Below are 15,947 nucleotides of genomic sequence, written 5' to 3' on the forward strand. Positions count from 1 at the left end.
GCAGGTAAAACGTGTCATGGCTTAAAACAACAACACAATGATATAATACAGCTGAGATTTAAGTCTTGAAATGGACTTGGCGGCAAGTTCCAAATTTAGGAATTGTTGGGAACTTAAAGTGACAGAAAGTGCAACATCCTTTAAATTCTCAAGGTCAGTGACAAAAAAAAAGAAAAAGAGCCAAACTTATACTTGACGTCCTCTGTTTTTCCCGTAAGTTCAGTCTCAGGTGACGGTGCGAGCGGGAGGCAATTGCAGAGAAGAGATGACTGGAAAGACTAGGATCATTTACGACGTCCCCGTATTTCGTCCTTCGTGTGTCTGCTGACAGAAGACTGGAGCCCAGCAGTGAGTCGTCTAATTCATCTCTCCCTCTCTCTCTCTCTCCCTCTCTCCCTCCCCACAGCAGCTTCTAGACGCTGATGAGAGAGAACAGGAGGACGTGAAGAAGGAGGAAGATAAAGTGTGACACACATAAAGAAGTGAGGGTAACGCAAGGCAGGAGGTGAAGACTGAAGGAGAGAGTGTAATGATGGCTGAGGCACCTCAGCAGCCGCAGCCGCAGCAGCAGCATCAGGAAGAGGAGGAGGAGGAGCAGCAGCAGCGGGAGGAGGAGGAGAAGGAGCAGGAAGAAGAGGAAGAGGAGGAGGAGGAGCAGGAGCAGGCGAGTCCCGTGGAGGCGACGGAGCCCAGCGAAGGGGCAGAGGAACCCAAGGAACGAGTCCAGATGCCCCCGACCCGACCTCTGCTGTCCATGAGGTCCATGAGCAGCGTGGACCCCGAGGACAACTCCCCCAACATGATAGTCTACAGAAAGGTAGGAGCCAAAAGAGACACCACAGGCCGGTTTAAATATTGAGGAGATCTTGTCCCGGCGATGTTTTGGCAAAAGTTTCATGTTGCTGGCTGTGAATTCCGTGTGAGCCGGGGGCCAGGGTTGGCCCCGGTGACCGGCTGTTTGTAGAACAGAGACGAGCATGAGAAAGAAAGCTTGGTTGTTAGTATTTGAGTCCAGAAATGTAGTTTTTAATGTTTTTTTCTTTGAACTGACACCTTCGGAAGTGGAATATCCAACACACTGAAACCCAGACTGGGCACAGAATTTGAGGAAAACGGGAAAAATGTCTCATGACAAACGCTCCTCAGAAAGAATCCACATCCCTTCACCTTTTGCACACATGCTAATGACAAAGCGACAAAAATATCTTTAGGCATTTGAAAAAAAAGAGGAGAAGATGTAATTGCTGCCAAAGTGGCTTTTGAATTGAGGGTCGGAATTCTTTGGTAAACGAGAGATTTCAGCTTTTGAAAAAACAACTCGCCAAGATTGGGCAAACATGACAGTTTTGTCAATTCAAAATTAAATCTCCAACTCGATGTGTGTTAAGTGACGGCGGTTTGAAGACCCTCTGAAGCTACTGTGCACGTGTGATAGTGGCTCAGTCTACGTCAGAGATGGGTCTGAGAAATCAGAATAAACAAAGAAAACATTCAACATTTAGTAGGAATATCAATATTTTGAGGGATCCATAATTCACTGAACATTGGTTCGCTGTATTATGAGGGGTACGGTTAATTCAGGGGGAAGAGTTGTTTTTCTATAAATAAGAAAACTACAGGGGGGGGAAAAATCCCCATCCCAGAGAAAACAAGTGGGTGTGTCTATTCCTAAAGAACATGTGCACAGTATTTTCCAGTTTAGAGCTGAGCCGAAGCTTTTCAGGGAGTCTGGGCAGATGGTGGAAGTATTGAAAGACAGATTTTCAAAAGAAAGCTCTCAGTCAGTAAAAGGCAAATTCATTGAATTGTGGGCTGTGACATGAAACACTGGTCTCATCTAACCACCAGGAAGGAACAGCTGGAATTGTTGTATTGGATTTGATTATAAATTAAGATGAATTAGTGTTCGAATAAGACTCCGAGACAGATGTAATGACAGGATGTGAGTCCCCCTGTTCTGTTGTCCGCCCTGCTGTCGTGTTGAGGCCGAGCCTGACCTTTGACCTCATGGAGATCGGGTGATATTCCTGTTCTCCCTATGTAGTGGGGGCACCAGGCCAAGAACATGGTCTTTGTGTCAGTATTGCTTTACCAGCAGGCAGCAGGTCCACACAGTCACTTAGCATTGTAGTTGAAATACACATTTTTTTGCAGGAAAGGCAAGACGAAGATTAACAAAATATTTGGAGGAACTTTAAGCTTTTTATTTAGAGAGAGAGAGAGAGAGACGAAGAGAAGACAAAAGATAAGTAGAGAGCGGAAGAAGAAAAAAAACCACTTTAATAAAGTGCAGGGGGGAGAGAATGAGCGGCAGGTACACAAACAGCAGGAGTGTGACATGAGGGAGATGAACAGAGGTGTGTAGTGTGACGGAGCAGATGGATGTCACCGCACCTCACGCTACCGCACTTGGTCCCTGCACACGGCGAAGGTTAGTTCAGGTGTAAATACAGCAGCCGCTATGTGGTCTCTATCGAGTACGCCCACCTACGACGAAAAAGAAATGCTCTGATTTCTTAGTGAAATACATATATATATATATCTAGATATATATATATCTAGATATATATAACTGGATCTTTCTGTGATCCATTGTTTCATAATAGAGACATTAGTCATACAAAAATTGGAAAAGAAAACATTTTTGACGGGAGCTGGATCAACAAAATATCACAGAGGGTTTGAAAAGAGAGAAGATCCGCACATCTAAACGCTCCAGCTTAAGGATTTTTATTATTATTTATTCACATAAACCACACATATCACATATACGCACCAGATAGATTTTACTCCAAGAAAATTTATGAAAACGTCTCTGTTAGTGTGAATGAACAGGTGTAGTAGTGGCCTGCAGAGGAAAATGGAGTAACGCAACTTCTATCGGGCATCAGTTGATGATTGTGCATCAACAACTAATAACTCAGTTCGACGTTACTTATTCTAAAAAATGAATTCACAATGAGATGTAACCACTTTTTCAGCGTCCATTCATATTTCTATTTGGTCGTAAGCTGCAGCTGCCGATTCACAACATTTGCTGTTACACGAAAGGGTTGCTCCTTATGAAATATGTATGCCCTGGACCGCGGTCCCATTATTCTCCCTGGATGAGTCATCAATCATCCACAAGCACGGGGACGGGGGGTTGGTTGACAAACCTTTTTGGTGGGGAAGCTGCAGAGCTCCACTCAAAAAATATCGGAGAAGAGTGAGAAGAGCTCCTGATTGTAACCCCCCCCCCTGGACTTTCTAGTGGTTGGAGGATTAAATGGCGGTGGAACATGAGAGCTGATACTCGGTCAGTGCATGAAGAGTAATCAGGAGGAGAATTGATGCCTCTTGTCTACAGGGTCTCATTCATCTGCCAAAATAGATGATGATGCACGTCCCAATGTCTCGGTCTTCTCTCGTCTTCCTCCTTCTCTTTTTCCTCTTTTATTCATTTTTTGGTGTCGGCTCTATTTTACGCTTTTCTACCCCATGGCAATGTTCTATTTTCTTATTAATAATGATTTGTATTCTGTTTTATACTATTCCATTGTGCTTGTGTACTGTACCGCTTCTCTAATATATTACATCTTTACCCTATTCCCAGAGCGGACGGACAAACTGCAACACAACATGCAGCACATGTCTGTGTGTATCAGATTGAATATCCTTTTCCTTCACCACTAGATTATATTTGTCATTGTCATCACACACAATGGAAGATATGATAAGAGAGCAAACGCGCGCGCACACACACACACACACACACACACACACACACACACACACACACACACACACACACGGGAGGTGATGTGATTCAGTGCTGTTGACAAGAGTGGAGAGTGTTGACTCGCCTTTTCAACCAGCCTGAATTCAAACATGTCAGTCTGCATCTGCTCACAAACTGTGTGCGTGTGCGTGTGCGTGTGCGTGTGCGTGTGCGTGTGTGTGTGTGTGTGTGTGTGTGTGTGTGTGTGTGTGTGTTTATAATGTCTGCCATTGAGAGGACCAGTTTTAGACCCCGGGAGTGACATTATGGCCAGTCCTCAATTTCTTTTCAGGTTTGGAGGGTCACAACTTCAGGTTTTAGGGTTTGGCATGTACAGTACTTGTACAGTACTTGCACAGTACATGTACATGTAGTTGTCATGGTTGAGGTTCGGATAAGGGACTATGTCCTCACAAAGATAGCAATGCAATTATGGCGAGAGTGAGTGAGTGAGATAAAGAAAATATGCGTGATACAGAAATGGCCGTATTTATGTTTGCCGCTGTTCAATTGTGTGTATGTGCCCGGCGTGCGTGTTTGTACAGCCATGTGCGTGCACTCCGGCATATTGCGCCTTCTCCATTATTCCCCGGGTCTGCGGTCTGACAATAGCAGCTGTTGAACCGCAGACCTGTTTGCTCAACAGGCTGTTTATACAGATACCTGCTCCCATATTCCTCTGAGCTGCTGGAACGTGCGCTGACAGAGGGGCCGGGAGGTGGTACCAGCCACAGTCAGGCGGATGCGGCCCCCTTGTATCAGTCCTCGAAGGACCTGCTCGGTACAGTTTTTACTTTATTGCTTGTCGGTGCTACAATGAAGAGAAATATTTGTACATCCGCTACTTTTAAAATGCAGGATTCATCCGATTGTTCATACAATGAAATCGCTCATCACGTCTTAATACTTCATTTGACACAGAATGTCTCATAAGGACTATAAGCCGTGACCAAGAAATCAAGACAAACCTGTGTATGTGTGTATATATATATATATATACATAAAACGTTATAGCTGGTGTTTATTTACTCTCTTATTTACTCTCAGCTGTTAGACGATTTAAACGGCAAAGTGCTTGTATTCTTCTCCTCCCCCCTCGTCGGGTCTTTGAAGAGCCTGAGCCCGAAGTAAGAATTTCTGTTTGTCGTTCCGTTGGACGCCCTGTCCACAGCAGCTGAGGCCGCGCGCGCCTGCTTGTGTTGCTCTGTTGTTTTGTTCATGTGCCAAATGTCCAGAACACTTCAAAGTGATCCGCAATATTTGCTCCTTTTCATATGAGCCGCCTCCCCCATTCCCCTTTGAAATCTTCAGGGTGCCTTTACAGGCGAAATGCATAAATTTACTTTCACAGAAATGTGAAGGAATCTTCTATTGTTTTTTTCTATGAAATGCCAGCAAGTCAGATCAACAACTTTAAACTCTCATTGAGGACCAGGACATAGGCCCTTCATCCTATGTGGATGAAGTTGTGTGATCCCATTTTACCGTTTTGAACTAATTTGATAACTACAATTGTTTATTGCTCACATGAACCGCTCTACTTTCACACCAGCACCAGGCCGTGGCCGTATGGTCCGTGGTGGCACGAACCGTAAAATTCCAGTCATGTCTATAGTCACTGCAACCCATCGTATATTTATTACGGAATTTTCCGGCAGCAAAAGATATTCATTGGCCGGCCGAGAACATGAATCACGGCTCGCACGCGGCAGAGTTCTCCTGAAATCTTATGGCGCCAGTATCCGAGCAGATACCGCGGATCGAGATTGGTACTTCGATCACGTAGCGACCGCTCCTCATTCTTAGCGGCGACACAGCCGGACAGATTTTCAACCTTGTGGCTTCCTATGTCGCCTGCCGCAATAGAAGGGAGATTTTTTTTTTCTTCTCCTTCCATTTACCTTGGCCAGAAATGTGTGTGTTGGCGCAGGTGGTTTTTGGGGGCGACGATGTGGAACGGCACGATAAATCAGAGGCCTTCCTTAAAATACAGAATTATACAGTCGGTGGTTTAATCTTCTGGTCGTTCTCTCTCTCTCTCTCTCTCTCTCTCTCTCTCTCTCTCTCTCTCTTTCAGTTTAGAGCACAACGTCTGTGTTTGTGTGCATCAGTGTCCTTGTATTGATACACTGTCGGAAAAAAACAGGGCCCACAAAGTGTTGTCTGGGCTGAGAAGGGAATGTTGTGTTCATGACCTCCACTGCACTTAGTTGTACTTTTGCATGAAAGTGTGAGACATGTTATTTTTTCGTGTGTGTGTGTGTTCGGTGTGTGTGTGTGTGTGCGTGCGTGTGTGTGCGTGCTGCGTGCCACTCTGTGAATGACTTGCCACATCCACATCTAATCATAGCGCAGCCGCCTGCAGACGTACGAGGAGAGCTCATCACAACAGAGCAGGTAGAGAGCGGCGAGCTAATCAAATCAAGGCGACGGTGAGATGCTCATTAGGGGAGTTTAAATTGCAGATCTTGAGACGACAGGATGATCACTCTCATCACCTTTTTCTCCCCCCACCCCCCTCCATCAAATCTCTGCTCGGGTTTGGCGATGTGTTCAGGTTACACCGTTTGGCACTGGCGACAGCTTTTATTGCTCAAAAAATCCGACCAACTTTTTTAGCTGAGTAGGCGACATTCATTTTGAGAATTCATCCTGCTGGTGAGACGTCGCCTGTCACTCTGAAACCTGCAAGCAGTGAGCGAACAGGAATGTTGTCACAGTTTGTAAAGTCTGTGAAACGAATGAATTCGGGGCTGAGGTCTGTTGCAGGCGCTGGAGAAAGTGGCAGCAGTCCTTCCCTCGGAGGGAGCATGTTCCCTGGGCCTGCAGAAATAATGACATCCTGGAGCCCCCACTGAGTTCCTGTATCACCGCAGTTCTAATCCAGACTAATCCTCCTCCGTGCGCACTCACTGCCGCGCCGATTCAACGCGGCGTCTCTGCTTTTTGAACGAGTAACCGGCACGAAGAGGGAATATTGAAATCGTCAAAGTGAGAGCTTTAATGACGAATGCTCGGCAAAGTCCGGCCTAAAGCGCTTGGAGTGGAACCTTTTTGTTTCTTGTCCGCTGTGTGTCAGGTCATATCCCCCCAAAATAATCAAAGCACCACAGCCGGAGAAGAAACATACGACAAACTTTGCAGCCAGTTGCACTCGAACGAGTCTGATCTGAAACCGTCTCCGGACTCCTTCCTTGTAAGCCCGCATGCACTTGTTTACTCGTATCTGACAGTCGTCTTTTTTGTGGGGCTATTGAGGCATCAGCGTATTTGTCATGCTCCGGTTGTGTCGGACAGCAGGCGTCGGGGGAACCCGCTCGGCCTCGCTTGCTGTCAGCACCCGGTTCGTATGAATGTGAAGGGACTGCGGACAATCTGTAGGCGTGTTGGGGGGAGGGGGGTTGCCTGTGTGTGTGTGTGTGTGTGTGTGTGTGTGTGTGTGTGTGTGTGTTGGGTTTGGCAGCACATGAGTGAAGTCTCTTGGCTGTTTTTTTTTTTGGTTTGATAGTGATACTGTACACAACAAGTTGATAGATATTCATATATCTTGGCACTGACTTCAGTTGTGTGTCTACTTTTAATGTAGTATTTCACAACTGGAAATACGATGTTTTTCACAATGAGAGAATAAAAAAATTAATAATTTGCATTTGATCAGCTTTAACAAATACGACTGAAGTGATATCAAAGAATGTTATTATTCGTGTTTCAGAGAAAACATGTCATCTCAACTTTTATTTTGATGTTATATTTACACAGGCTTCATTTTTATTTTCATCCCAATGCAAAAATTTGGTTCGCAGCCAGGGATTAATAATGAAGATCACAGCAATGCATCAGTGACAACAAACAATATTGTGTGATTTTGTGTGTGTGTGTGTGTGTGTGTGTGGTTGTGTGTGTGTGGTTGTGTGTGTGTGGTTGTGTGTGTGTGTGTGTGTGTGTGTGTGTGTGTGTGTGTGTGTGTGTGTGTGTGTGTGTGTGTGTGTGTGTGTGTGTGTGTGTGTGTGATTGAGCGCATTGTAAGTGAGAGATATTTATGATGCCCATGGTGACTCACAGCAAATAATGAGTGTGTGCGACAAAGCTCGATAAGCGAGCAGCTTGTTGTTTATCTGGGTTTTGTCGCGCCATAATTCTTTGTTGTACACAACGTGGGCTTGTGTCCCAAGAGCAAATAGTTTAATCCCTAATTAATCTCACAGATATTCATGGCGTAACGGGGATTAACATATTGTTTTGTCGGGGAAAACAATGACGCAGGGCATTTTCCGGACCGTAATAGCGCAGGCTCCCTCTCGCTTGTCGAATTTTGGCAGAAATTACAAAGGACTGTACATCAAAGGGTCCACCTACACAAAGAGCATTTGAGCTCCAACGTGTACAGACACACACACACACACACACACACACACACACACATGCTCCCGACATCCAGGGACGATTGTGAAGGGAAAGTGTGGCGACACCTGTTCTGTTCATTCTCAGCAGCCGACCGAGCAGACGGAGCCAAAATAATGAGACGGCGCACACAGTCCATTCAGGGCCGCCCCTCTTATCGTCCTCCAGCTGGGACGGGACGGTCCTGACTACGGTGGTATTGTTATTTCAACATCAATAAATCATGTCCACAAGCATTATTATGAATATCCTGCGCAAACAAAGATGATAGACCTCATTATATGACAGCATTGCTGTCCTGTCACGTTTGTTTGGCTCAGTGATGTGTGCCGAGCAGCTGATATGTTTTTTTCTCAGGTCAATGATGCATATTACATTTATTGTCAATTTGTGATCTTTCCAAGGCGGAGCTTGGCATATTTTTGGTGCGGGTCAGCCGCTTCACACTGAATGAGAGTGATATTAGTCGTCTCATGTCATGAGATAATCCAAAAACTGTCTTCTTCAGACGGTACATTTTCTATGATATTCATTTATTATTCAAAATTTGCGCTCTTTGGAGGCGCTCATGGACACTGTTTTGTGCACCCGTATCAGATCCAAATTTTTTGGGATTCAATAAACGCCATACATTTTTGCTCAGGCCAAGCATTGTGTGCGTCGGGGGAAGTGGGTGAGACCCGGGGGTCTTGACTCCAGTTTTGCGAGGGAGCTCGGAGACGTCGGGGACCGAGGTAGCAGAGGTTGCGGCGTCAAGTGGCAGGTTATGATTAATGAATGTGAACTTTTGTCAGGCACGCTCCCCGTGTGTAGCCCCGGGTGCATTGGAGGATTTGGACACACATACAGTGCACTACGCACACAAAGGAAGGAGAAAAGACAACCCCCACCTCACTGATGGATGATACGGAAGTAGGACCACACATCGTTTTTCCATTAGCGTCTCTTCTCATTCCGCTCCGTCTCTTATTCCGCCCGCCCCAATCAATCTTCAGCTGCACCGCACGCCTCCCCTCTCCTCCGGTTCAACCTAGATGAGTTTGCTTTCCGCCTTCTTTGCTCTTCATTTCAACCCTTTGGGTTTTTCCCGAACCTGTGCAGCCCCAGACTCTTCGCTATGTGTATTGCAGTTTTCATCATGTCTTTGACTCTGGCATAGATTTAATGCTCGACACTCGTGCTTTAAAGCTTAAGGTGACATGAATAACAATCGCCGGAGACCAATATTGATCTGAGAAGAGCAGATCGGATTCCTGCAGTGTTGCTCTCTGTTTAGAATCGTTGCCTCCCAGGGGCCATATGCAGCATTTAATTACATTCATAAATCATCAAAGCATGAATCTATATCATCATCATAAACCACAAAAACATGTAGATGTAAAAAGGCGAAATTCAAGAGACCACTGCCCCTGCGTGCTTTTTTTTATTTTACGCTGTGAAGCACCATGGGGGGGTTTTGCTGCATATGATTACAGCACGAAAGAAAACGTCTTCATCGTGGACCCTCTCGAGGGACTTGTGACGGGAAACAGGATCTGGTTGTGTGGTAAATGTGTAATTTCTGAAAATCATTAGTTTGGGGGCTTTGCCAAACAGCCGATGCTTTCTGAAATGTAACCGGCGTCTGGATTGCGACGCAATTTTACGATGTAGTGCAATTTGCGATGCATCTTTATCGTCCACTGTAATTGAAATGTGTCCTTTAATCACATTCATCGGATAGAATATGAATATGTTTAAACTGGTAGTGGTTTGGCCCATTTGACCGACTTCATGCTGTAATTTGCTGCGATGCTTAATCTGTAATAACACACGGTGATTTATCTTTTGATTATATCGCGGTAACAATCTGAATCTGCAAAGTAACTAGGAGCCAAAGCTGTTAAATAAATAAATGCAGGGGAGTAGGAAGTAAAAAAATACGAAATTTGAGTAAATTGTGTAACAATGAGACATTTTTGTGGCATTCGTTTGTGATTTAACGTGGACCCCCTCATAATATCATATTACTGCACTGTCCTCTCTCCCTCCCCCCTCTCTCTCTCCGTCTACCCCATATTGCATAATTTCGCTTCTGTGTCTTGGCAGAGACGAATATTTCAGTGAAGTGAAAAGTAGGCCAGCCTGTGTCTCAGCTCCACTGGGAACAGAGCCAGGGGAAACTCACCGGCTCGGTGCATGCAGAGTTATCGGGGGTCAAAACAACTGTGCAGGCCTCGTTTGAGGTTTCGACCAATGAAGGTGTTCAAAAGCCCTCGCGCACGGCTTGTGAATGAGCTGCGGCCGGATTAGCTTGGTGAACGAGGGGGTCGGAGGGGACGGATCTGTGAATGAACCTCATCGCGTTATTCTTTAATTCCGCCGTGAACACTCGCGTCTAATGGTAATGGCGTGTTTCGACTCTTACGAATGCTCCCCGCTGCGGCAAAGCAGAGTATACCCCCTTGGAATAACAAGCGGGGATCATCGCAAGAAATCCCCCCCCCCAGCGGGAATCAGTTGAGATATAAAGAGCCCCCACGGTGCATGAAGAAAAAGAAAAGAGAGCTGAATCCAAACAGGTTGAGGTTGTGGAGGCTTCTGCCAACAGCAGCCGGAGAAAATACACTCAGCAGCATACGGAGTGCAACGTGAGCGGAGAGGCCTGTAAACGGGCACAAAACAAAGTGCAATGTGGCGGTTGTGGTCTGCTGGCCGTCGGCCAACAGTGTGATCAAGCTTCAAGATTCAAATCACCTCATGTGGAGCATACAGGAGCAGGGTCCGTCCTCGTCTTTGGTCTATATACCACAGGGTGTAAAGTACACACACACACACACACACACACACACACACACACACACACACACACACACACACACACACACACTCTCTCCATGTGCTCTGTTGGTGGATGGACACATTGGCGGAGACTGACGTCAGCCCTCCTGTCACCCGGTGACAGAAGGTTAGAATATGTTTAATGGCTTTCATTTGACTTTGTCGCCCTCAGGTGAACTGAGCTGATCTTCAGAGATCGAGTTGCTCTGCGATTGTGAGACGTTTTTTAATATTGACTTAGTAGTTTTAGTAAAGTTGACCCTGGAATAACTTCCCAGTACTTTGACCACTTGGGGGCAGCGGAAAAAAGTTGTGAGCCCGATATTCACGCGTTTTAGCATATATATATATATATATATGTATATATATATATATATATATGTTTAGCTGCTAAATGCTTATCTGTCTTCTCCAGTTTAGTGCTGAGCTGTTTGTTTTTTTAGGTTTTTCACTGAAAACCGCTGCAGCCTGTGGCCGAAAAAACGACCCTAATGGATCAGTGTGTGAACAGAATCATGCTGCAGGCCCGGACAGCAGAGCACAGTCAGCGTAAAGCTCCGTACTGCACATTTACGTCATCATTTTCCTGCTCGCTCATCACGACGTCCTTGACTCCATTGTTATACACATTAACGTTTTATCTTAGTTTGGTTTGAAATGTCGCTGAAACAGGGATTCTCGGTCACAGTTGCAGACCATCATCTACATGTCAATAGAAGTGCACTCCAAATGTCTCCACATTCAAAAAAACAGAGAGGAGACAAGAGTAAGAGCTTGTGAGTAAGGGTTAGAACCCCTACAATTCCCGGTATACACACTACAATGTATGAGTAGGTACAGCTCAAACTGTTGCTGTCTCTTAAATGAGCTTTAATGTACTGTTAACAATTTGATAATAGGATTATTTTCGTACACACTCATGCAAACAGAGCGCCGCTCCTGTGCTCTCCCTAATCTCTTCCTGTAAATGTGCCCGTGCCTCCTCTTATCGGCGTCCTGCTTCGTGGTGGTGCAGAGAGTTCGCCAGGGCAAGGTTGCATTAAAAGCCTCCAGCGGGCCGACCGAGTTGCAGTGTGATTGGCCGATGTCACCGGCCGATGTGCTGGTGAGGTCGGCGCGATCAGCTGATGACGAGCGTGCGTCCAATCGTCTGCTTGAACTGTTGTGTGTCGTTGTGGGGAAAAAAGAAAAGCCCGAATCACCGCCTTACGGTTCTTTGCCTCTGCTAATCAATAAGGCTGCAGTTAACGGGGATCAATACAGCACTATCATATGAACAATGTAACACAAAGTGCCCGCCCCCCCCCGCCCTGATCCAGGCACAACTCAGACTAATAGAAACAGGAACTGAAGATGAATTTGATCCATTCATGTCTGCTCAGACTTACAATTTAATGAAATGTATTAAGTGTATTTTGTCATAATAAGCATATGGATTCTTAAGTTATGGCGTTCATGAGAGTTGGACGGACGGACACCTTTGTCTATTGACATAAATATGAAAATCAAACACAAACAATATCTACATCACAGACGGCGTGATACGGCTCATTGCATTCGACCAGTAAACGGAATTCAGACAGCCGATAGGATACTGGATCTCTATCAGCTGATAATCAACTAGCAGACGGAACAACTTTTCTGTGAGTTATTGTCGTTTCTTCCATTTTCATTTTCGTGCACAAAAGAAAATGTAACATCACAAAGGGTTTTTTACTTTCAAAAGTTTGTGTATTAGCAGAAGCAAAGTACAAGGAAAACACTCTTAGCAAATTTAAATGAAGCAACTTTAATAACTTCACGTTCACTCAATCTGTCCAGTAGATAAAGAGATGAAAAATTGATGCAGACAAAAGCATCAGATCTGTTGTCCCACCTTTTCTTTGATCAACATCCTTTTCCCTTGCCTGATGTTTGACCGGCCCTCTTCTAAATCATTTAATCTCATTGCCGCCTCATCTCCTGCAATGGTTTAATGGAACTTGACTCGTGAATTAGAGCCCACCGGCTGTTTATCTCAATAAACCAACTCCTAATGTTGGCATAATGACAGCGTTTGTATTAATTTGCATTTTCTCTTTACGATTATCCGGAAACTGTTCATTTGTTGCTCCGGTTAGACAGAAACCTGGCTAGTGACGGGGAGTGAAAGAGAAAAAGAATGGTAGGAAAGAGTCAGTTCAAAAGAGGGGAAAAGACGGAAGGAAGGAAAAGTGTGAACCTATTTGACATGCTGTAGTCGGCCAGATAGCAGGTAGAAAGTCCCTGTCACGTCACTGATGTGACACGACTGGTGCCAGAATGAGAAAAGTGGAGTCGAGGCTCGGAGAGAAGTTCGGCAACAACAAAAACAACCGAAGAGGCTGATGAATGAACGGCCGGGATCCAGATGAATCTGTCAGGATAGATAAACAGGACCTGATCCCCCCCCCCCCCCCATTGGCGTTACCCCTAATTCCAAAAAAGAGAAGACGGACGAGGTGTTTACACAATCCAGATAAGTATAGATTTTATAGATCTCTGCCTCCCCGCCTCCTCTATCAATAGAGCCCATTAAGACGTAGACGTGGAGCCATCCGTCAGTGGGAAAGTTTCCTGCTCCTCAGCCCAACAGCCCGATCTATTAGAGCATGACACTCCTTCAATTATATGAACCCGGCCTCTCTTTATGTATCACTCGCTCCCCCCCCCCCCCCCCCCCCTCCCCATTTCAATCTGCCTCCTCCATGTTTCCCCTCTCTTACCGCTCCATCACTCAGTCACTCTGTCCCCTACAAATCACACGCCCACAGCGAGGAGTCGACCATTTCCTTAATTCACCTCCTGTGTAATCCTTTTTGCTTTATCTTTCTTTGCCCCGTGAGCCTTCAAGGCAAGCCGCCGTTGCTCGCTGGTGGATCTGCTAATTTGCCGCCTCCGTCCAGAAACACCCTCCTTAATATTTGCATTGTTGCCGCCGGTGGAGACAAATTGCTCGTGTTTTTTGGTTTTTTTTGTTCTTTGCGGAAATTTGTAAAACAAATCATAAGAAGCCGGCGTGAAAGTGAAGCTGAGAACCCGAGCTGAGCATTTGAGTATTGTTTTTCTTCCCCCCGCTACTGAGCATTTCTTGGTTTATTAAACACATTTATTCTTATAGTACATCCATAGTACTTGGATTTGAAGGAATTGCATATGAAGGATGCCGAACATCCAAATCTCCTCTCTCCAAATGTGTTGAGCCCCAGACTCGCAGAGAGAGGCATCGATCCATTTGTCAGTCGCTGTTAATGTTTCATACGGTCGAGTTGGTGCAGGGATTCCGATGGTCCGACTGAAAGGCGAAGCCCACTGAAGAGCGAGTGATCAATATCCATCATGGACGAGCAATAATCAGGGGTGTCGGGTTGGGAAGGGGCCTGGCAGCAGACCGAAAGAAGAGCTGATGGACGCGCAGCAGCGAAAAGAGACCGGCTTTGATCAACCTCAAGACGAGTCTTCCGGGTTGTAGACGAGCACTGGCAGTCTTTTGAAATAAACCTAGCGGCCTTGTCTGTGTGCTGATATTCATCCATGCATCACTTCATGTTGAGGAAGGGCTTGTACAGTTCTGGGCAACGAGTAGATCGGGGAGTTTTCGAGGGATGAGAGAAAAATCGGAGTTTGGTTTGCGCCCGAGATTGAAGGGGTTAAGGTAAGAGCCAGAGGGAGGCTGATGGCTGTGGACGTCAGGAGAAGAGAAAAATACGATATTTCATAGATGGATGATTGATGGGGTCTTTGTCAATTGCAGCTTCTGTTGTTATACTTGTTGAAGACTCTCAGGTTTAACAACCGTGACTTTCTGAGACGCCTCACTTTAGATGTTTCGTCTGGCAGAGAGAAGTTTATGGATATTACTTAGTTGTTGCCTTGTTATTATTATTATTATTATTGTGCAGCCTTCTCAAGAGAGGCATATGTTTGCGTGTGAGGGCTGACCCGGCCAAAATGATTGGGAGCATTAAAGTTATGTATGTAAAGAATTTGAGATGTTAGTGTGCAAGCTTACACCACTTGCTGCCATTGTGCTGACACCGAGGCACAAAAACAACAAGATTTACTGTAAAATAATGAATTATTAATGGTTTATTAGGTCTGTGGAGCTGCATAGAAATGTTTATTAACTAAGGAGGGGGTCTGCGGGTTGGTAAGAGATGCTAATTGGGACTTGTGGGACTCAGTTTTCCTTTTGGTGTGCAAATATGATATGATAGTTTCTCCACATGGGCAAACTGCAGCGGGAAGCTGTGACGTACATGTCAGAGCTTCAGCTTCATTGTAAAGTTGTGTCACCATCTTCCTGTAATGTGGTACGTGACTAATGAGCAGGCTACACTTTCTTTTTTAACAATCTAACAGCCGAACTTCTCGCTCATGGATCTTACATCAGACTCATTACTCCATTACTGTTACACACACACACACACACACACACACACACACACACACACACACACACACACGCACACATTGCAAAATATGGGCAGATAGGAACTTAAGTTGATTAGATGAGGACTTATTGTTGACTTTACGTATCATATATATTTAATGTTTATATCTGGTTATGAAACGGGGGTTATTGAATGTATAGATTTGCCATAAAGGTTAATTATGCAATAGTCTCCAAAGTAATAAAGTGAAATGATTTCCACATAAAAAATAATCAGCTCAGTGTTCACATGCGTCTCAGTTGCCCGACAGAAATTGCCGAGGCAAATGTTAGGAATTAAAGTGAAAACATTGCGTAAAGCTCCTACATTTACAGACGTGACATCTACTGGATTTTGTCTCCACCTTACTATTCATTTTACAGTTTGTTTGTCTTTCTGTTGGTCTGTTTCTCAAAAATTACAAAACCAATTTCCTTACGTGGAAGGGGTTAACAGGGGCATTCAGGAATTTTCACTTCTAATACACCGGATAATGTGTATCAGAATGAGGCATT

The 15,947-nt window shown here is 45.1% G+C and overlaps 1 protein-coding gene across 3 annotated transcripts in view; it reads left to right on the forward strand.

Moving 5' to 3' along the window:
• The window catches only part of rgs6 (regulator of G protein signaling 6), a 59,794-nt gene that overhangs the window by 7,423 nt on the left and 36,424 nt on the right, over nt 1–15,947 (forward strand). For 2 of the 3 annotated variants that reach the window (XM_035616744.2, XM_035616743.2), the window contains one exon: nt 407–817. In XM_035616744.2, coding sequence (XP_035472637.2) covers nt 530–817 — 288 coding nt within the window. In that variant the 5' untranslated portion in view covers nt 407–529. The remainder of the gene's footprint in view (nt 1–406; nt 818–15,947) is intronic. The other variant, XM_035616745.2, reaches the window with a different exon arrangement.

Source organism: Scophthalmus maximus, chromosome 18 (genome assembly GCF_022379125.1).
Source record: "Scophthalmus maximus strain ysfricsl-2021 chromosome 18, ASM2237912v1, whole genome shotgun sequence".
Lineage (NCBI taxonomy): Eukaryota > Metazoa > Chordata > Actinopteri > Pleuronectiformes > Scophthalmidae > Scophthalmus > Scophthalmus maximus.